We start from the raw sequence: 6,578 nt of genomic DNA on the forward strand, positions 1-6,578 counted from the left end.
CTCAGCGAAAAGGTGGCGGAACTCAAACCTGGCCACGCCCCCATCAAACCCTAGGCCCGCCCCTTTAGAAAAAATATGCAAGTAAAATTTGGGAGGGGCTATTTCCGGTTTGGGAGGGGCTATTTCCGGTGCGGCCGGCCCGGAAAAAGGTGCCGGAACGCCGTTCCGCCGCGTTCCGGCAGAAAAAAAGCCCTGATGGAAACTAACATGTGGACCATTTCTTGTCATCTGGGAAAAGAGAAAAATGGACTTCATTGCCGCCATTTGGTTAGGAAGAATCTCAGAGAAAGCGAGAGATGATCCTATAAAAGTTGAGGAAGGTGGAGGAAGTTGATCCAATGGAATGGGAAGAAGTAGCTGAGAGATCTCAGTTAGGAGAAAGAGAAATGTTCTATATATGTAGGTTTGAGTATGGGTATCAGAGAGGTATCAGTAATATGTGCTTAAGGAAGGATACACAAATGAGAGAAAGACTTGTGCATTCAAAGAAATGGTCTACTGTTTTGAGGCTCAGATCTCATGTCTATTGTACAATCAAGATTTTGGGCAATTTCTTTATAAATCTGTCTTTCTGTGAAATAGATTTCTGTGGCCAAATGGCTGGATTCAAAGTTGTTGGTCTTCATCTCAGGGCTCTGCTCTTACTTGTGGCATGTATCCAGATTCCTAGACAAATGACTTGATTTGACAAATAGTTTGACCAGTTTTCCCTTCTATGAAATGGGTGCTTTATACAGGCCACGCCCAACATAGCAACATTGATAACACTTGCTTACACTTCCAAATATGCCAGAATGGCTAGGGAATCCTGTAGTATGGAAGATGGTTTTGTATCACAGGTCATCAGTTTATCTTTTGTTAATGAATTCCATATAGATTGTTCTCAAGTTATGATCATAATGGAGCCTTGTAAACCGTCATAAATCGCAACAGTTGTAAAACAGGTCACCATGTGACTAGACCTGATTTCACAACTTTTATTGCAGTGGTCATTAAGCGAATGTGGCAGTTGTAAAGTGAATGTGAGGGCTTTCATTATTAGGAGTCTTTTGTTGGAAACCGGAAGTAAATGCTGTTTTCTGACAAAACTACTGTAAACTGTAATTATGTGACCATAAGGCATTGCAAACAGCCGTAGCTGCAGGCTGATTGTTGAGTATCCAAAATACAATCATGTGACTGCAGGGGGAAGAACAATGGAACCTCAAAACCAGGTTGTAATTAGCTTGGGGGGGGGGTCAGTCACAACTTTGAACAGTTGCTAAGCAAATAGTCGTAAGTTGAGAACTACCAATACTTGGACTTCTTTAGATGGAAGTTTGATAAATTCATAACAGCTCATCACGGTGGCTACAGATTATCCCCAGTGGTAGAGAATGGACAATTTTTATATATAAATGAAAGTTGCATTCTGGGCGGGTGGGATGTGTGTGGATTACAAGACCGCTAAAATCATTCAGTGAGGATACTATAAAAACAGCCCTTGATCCTAACTGATGTAATTTTTCTTTCAGTAATACCTGAGCAAAAGCCGTTGCTGCTGATTGTCCTTGCAGACCCTCCAGAAGAGCTTAAAGGGTTGAATTCTTTGCTTTCCTCTTCAGAAAAAGGGGATTCAGATGCTGGAGACACCTTCTGGTAAGGGAAGTGCTGCTGAGGGAGGTGAGGCCGAAGTACCAAACGAGGAATCCGGCTGCGGCAAAACTCCTTGTCCTGCATCTTGTGCTCTTTCTAAAGGGAAAAGAGAATAGTGTCACTTGCCCTGATGACGCTCCCTAGCTGAGTAAGGAAACTTCTGCAATTAAACAAACCACATTCAAGGAGCACCAAGAACTCCACAGGTCGTTATCTGACCTACAGATATTCTCTTTTATTGAAAGTTGTCCCTACTGTTTCCTAGATCCACTAACACCCATGTCCTAACTAATAACATAGCATCAGCAAAATGGCTGCTGGCATTGTATTTTATCCAATGAAAGCTTATGTAATTAGCACACTGGTTGAAAACAATGAACCATCTGGCTTGGGAGCCAATGAGTGCCTTTTAGCATGCATATATGTACATTTAGATTACGTTCTGAGCACACATTCAAAAGTATTGAAATCAGTGAGGATGTTGTGCATCATTGGATGCAGAGAAAGCCTTTGATAAGGTGCCGTGGCAATTTTTGAAATAAATCTTGCTTAAATGTGGATTTTTCTCTTACTTTAATTGAATTAATACACTGTACTCTATTTCCTATGGTTTCCTATTGCTACAGTTATCACAAATGGTATTATTTCTTTGTTTATCATAATACTTCATAACTTCTAAAAGACCTCCTTTATCTTCAGATTTATAACACTGAACTACTGGCCTGTTATGAAACACAGGAAACTTTCAGTACAACAGTTCTTGAATTGAATACAAATTAGTCATGCATGCTATACTATATTATGCCTCATTAGGTCTTACCAATAACTACCTATTTTTCTACACCAATATTTACACTTTGATAATTTGTCAGATTATTCAATTAACTGAAGCTCCATATTCTTCCTATAGACTCTAATATTTCTGTGACAATTTGTAATAATTGGCTTTTAATTATTGCTTGAATTCTTTTAAAAATCTGTAAATATTTATTCTAAGGAAAGTTTCTTTATTTGTGGATCTAAATATATTTTTGATTATACATAGCTATAAATCCTATAGTAAAAATATAACATAAAATGAATATTACTTCTATGTAAAAATATTTCTAATTTTTAAAAATGGATTGAAAAGATATTAAATTTTGGCATTTTTTTTGTACAGAAAGAGCAACCTTCTAGATCGCATCTTATTTACTTAAGTGAACAGCCCAGAGTTGATTTGAAGTTGGGCAGCACCCAAATATAAATAAATGAATTTGGGACAGAAATGTATTTTTAATCCTTATTCCCAAGACTAACTTTTATTCCTGAATGATCCCATTTGCAAAATTATAGGTTGGAAGTTGTGATCAGCTACTTCAAACCAGGTTTTTGCCAACATCTGAATTATTTTAACTGGAGTTTGAATTGCCTAAAATAGAATGAGCTTCTCATCTTCAATTAAGCAATATTATTTTTACAGTTGCTTCAAAATGTACTGGCTATTACTATTACTATAATTACTATCAATATTTTCCATGTTTTGGATGATGCCATATCTATATTTTTAATACACAAAGAGTATTAGTTATTTCCAACAATTCTGGAATAAACATTGCAATATCCTATAAACATAGATTCACTGATAATGGTCTTAAAGATAATTTAATGATTCTCATTTATCATTTTTCTTCTAATTTACTGGCATCCCAGAAAATGTTTAAGAAAGTTGATAGATAACATTATTTGGTTGGAAGTGTAAATTAAGCATGTTGGTTTAAAAAGTATACTACTTTTTTTTTTTAATTTATCGATGTATGAAGAATTATGGATTTATCAAGAACAGGAGTGAGGGGAGCAAAGAAGCCAGTTTTGGGTGTTGGAAAGCCAATGTGATTCCAAATTTACTATTTTGAATCACCAATATGTGTTTGCTTTCAGTTTACCAACTTCCTTTTTATCAATGTAATTGAATGATCACTCAATGTACAATCAATAAACAGCAACGTGTTTAAAAATTAAGCTGAATGATTTCCTACACGTATTTCTTGTTTCCTTTTTTTCCTTTCTGCTCTTCTTGTAACAGTGTGTATGTCTTTGTGTTCCCTATCTTCTTTTGTGAATTAATTATTGTAATCCTAATTAAATTAAAATTAAAAATTAAATGAATTAATGATTTTATTTAAGCAAATAACATTATTTGCTTCAAAAAGAAAAACAAAAGGAAAAGTCTATGGCTCAGCAATAGGATGAGGTTTTCCATCCACAGGAGCTACTTTCAATCCTCAAACATTTTCAGACATCTGTGAAATAATGGAGATGCAGCTAAATCAGCCTCCTCCAATGTGGTGTCCCACAGAAAATTTCTTAGTTCAGTGATTCCTTGAAGATGTGTGGACTTCAACTCCCAGAATTCTCCAATCAGCGCTTGTCTGCTGGAGTTGGTCCACACATCTTCAAGCTGCCAAGGTTGAGAAACACTGTCCTGTCAAATACAATTCAAACACACCTGAGGAGCATAATATTGTCAGGGAAGGAGATATTAGATGTTCCCATGGGAGACTAAATCTAGAAACAAAATAGCTTCATAGTCTATCATAGTAATCTCATAGGAAAATCTTTGAGCTAAGTTTGATTCCTGTTGACTACATGGACACATCCAAGCTGTTTTCTCAATAGTAGTACATAAGTGGTCCACCATGGCTTTCATGATCCCAGTTTAGGTTCCAGACCTAGGATTTTTTGTTTCCCACCTGATCCAGTTGAACATTTTCAAGATTGGGCAAGGCTGGACTGGTGTTTTCCCTTGGTCAACTAGAACTGATTTTAGGTGGTTCTTAAGCATTCACTCCATTAATGACTTTGGCATTGGGCCACTGGATGCTTTAATAAGTCAAATCAGAATTGATAAATATAACAAAAAGGGGTCCATGAACATGTTTATCATATTAGTTAAGGATACACAAGCTGAAACTCAGGGGCGACCATGGTTAAGAGCTTCTCTAGTAGTTATCTCCAAATGTTAATGCAACTTGACTGGGTAATATTTCTGTAATCTTAGTTTTTATTTCATCAATTCCTTTAGCAATCATTCAATTTATCAATCAATCATTCTCATTGTATCATTACTATAATAGGATTATCAATCATTCATTTATGTTTCATTAAATCAAGTGTAATTTCTGTCTAATTTCTGGGGTTTTTGGCACATGATCAGTCGAGTCTACTGAGTAATGAACGTTTGATAGAGATCCACTCACAAGGGGAATCCAATTGAAGAGCTGGGCTTCTAGTTGAAGGTCAGTCTTTGAGCAAAGAACTGTTGTAATGTCCAAAAAGCCCTTAGGGTTTATACAGAGCTCTGATCAACCTACTGTACCTTAGCTCTTTTGCAGTAAATCCACATATATTTCAACCCACCTTGGAAACACAAAAAGATACATTATATTAATTGTTAATAGATTGGTCTTAGCTTTGTTTCCTTGGGGAAGGTACTCTATTTAGAAATGAACTCCACTGTCAGAGGCAAAAAATGAAGGTATATTAACCTTTCAAAAGAAACTCTTTCCTGATTGAGAGACTCAGAGGCCCAGCATCACCAGGGAGAAATAGTAATGAATTTATTATGCTGTGCATCAGCTGGAAGAGGGACTCCAAACACAATTATCAGAGTCCTCCTGTCTCTTCACCACCACTCTGGTCCCTGGAATCCCAAAAGACTCAGCTATATGGGGAAAGGGGTGGGAGGCAATCCAGCTTTGAGATGATGTATTGTTGAGCTTCATTCTCTCTACTCCTTCCCCCCACCCCCACCACCCTGCGCGTACCTTTCTGAGCTTTGGGCTGACGTTATTTATTTTTGAGCTTGATCCCACCCACCCATTCTAGAGAAAGATCCGCAGCAGAGGCAGAGCCACAGAAAATGATGTCAGCCTCCTTGGAAGTGGGTGGGGGGGGGTGTGCGTGAAGGATGCATACCTTCAACTGGGGAGGGATCAGGTCCAGCTTCTACCCATAAGGGTGTCCTGCAGCCTCATCCCTAGCCCCAATACTCAATCTCCGTCCGTCCGTCCATCCATCTATCCATCCATCCATCATCCTACCAATCAACCAACCCATGCAGTTTCCCCTCGACGGCCGAGGGGCTGTCAAACACGATCGGGGGTGGCGAGCATTCCCCCCCCGCCCCCCAACCCTGGCATTTAAACACCGCTTCTCGAAGGGCATTTTGCGTGGCCGGAGTTTGGGCAGGGTAAGATGAAGCAGAGGTCTTTTCTGCCTTGTATACCGAACCGCGTTTGCCCACTTCCAAGAACGTAGGCATGCACGCACGCACGGGTCGCGTGTGCATCTGGGGCTCGAGTCTTTAGGTAGCTGAGGGGCATGCGGACAGACGGGCAGGTTGGAAAGGAGAGCTGGCTCCCACCTGGTTTTCCTCCCTCCCTCCCTGCAATTCCCCCCCCATCTCCCCCTCTCCGCCCCACCCCCCGTCGCCCTCTCACCTTGCAGCTTTCCCTGAGGGGCCCCATCCCGCCTGGCGGAGACAGCCAGCTGGGCTCCTGCGCGAAGGACGGCGAAGTGGCCGCGAGGAGAGAAGCGGGTGGCTACCAATGCCGCAGCCGCTCCCACCGCCCGCTGCCCGTGCTGGCGCTCCGCACACTGAGCTCCGGCCAGCCCCGCCTTCGCTGTCCGCTCGCCCCGCCCTGACACGTGGAGAGGCTGACTCCGCCGTCGCTGGGGGGCGGCTCCCGGCGGGCTGAGCTGACTCCGCCGGGGCTCCTGAGATCGCTGCCGCCGGCGGAGGGAGGCAGGAGTCGTGCTGGACGCCTATGGAGGCGACGCCGTCTAAGATAAATGGGTGTGTGTGTGTGTGTGTGTGTGTGTGTGTGTGTGTGTGTGTGCACAGTGAACGGGGAAGATTTGGGATGTGTGTGAAAGGCAACGACTCCTCGGTCTGGGAAGGC

At 41.2% G+C, this 6,578-nt stretch overlaps 1 protein-coding gene across 1 annotated transcript in view; it reads right to left on the reverse strand.

Moving 5' to 3' along the window:
* The window catches only part of SYBU (syntabulin), a 46,228-nt gene extending 40,085 nt beyond the window's left edge, over positions 1-6,143 (reverse strand). The window contains exons 1-2 of the mRNA XM_015827272.1: positions 6,117-6,143; positions 1,521-1,731 (exon numbers count right to left, since the gene is read on the reverse strand). Coding sequence (XP_015682758.1) covers positions 1,521-1,731; positions 6,117-6,143 — 238 coding nt within the window. The remainder of the gene's footprint in view (positions 1-1,520; positions 1,732-6,116) is intronic.
* Positions 6,144-6,578: the final 435 nt, after the last annotated feature.

Source organism: Protobothrops mucrosquamatus, unplaced genomic scaffold (assembly GCF_001527695.2).
Source record: "Protobothrops mucrosquamatus isolate PMUCROS unplaced genomic scaffold, P.Mucros_1.0 scaffold3585, whole genome shotgun sequence".
Classification (NCBI taxonomy): Eukaryota; Metazoa; Chordata; class Lepidosauria; order Squamata; family Viperidae; genus Protobothrops; species Protobothrops mucrosquamatus.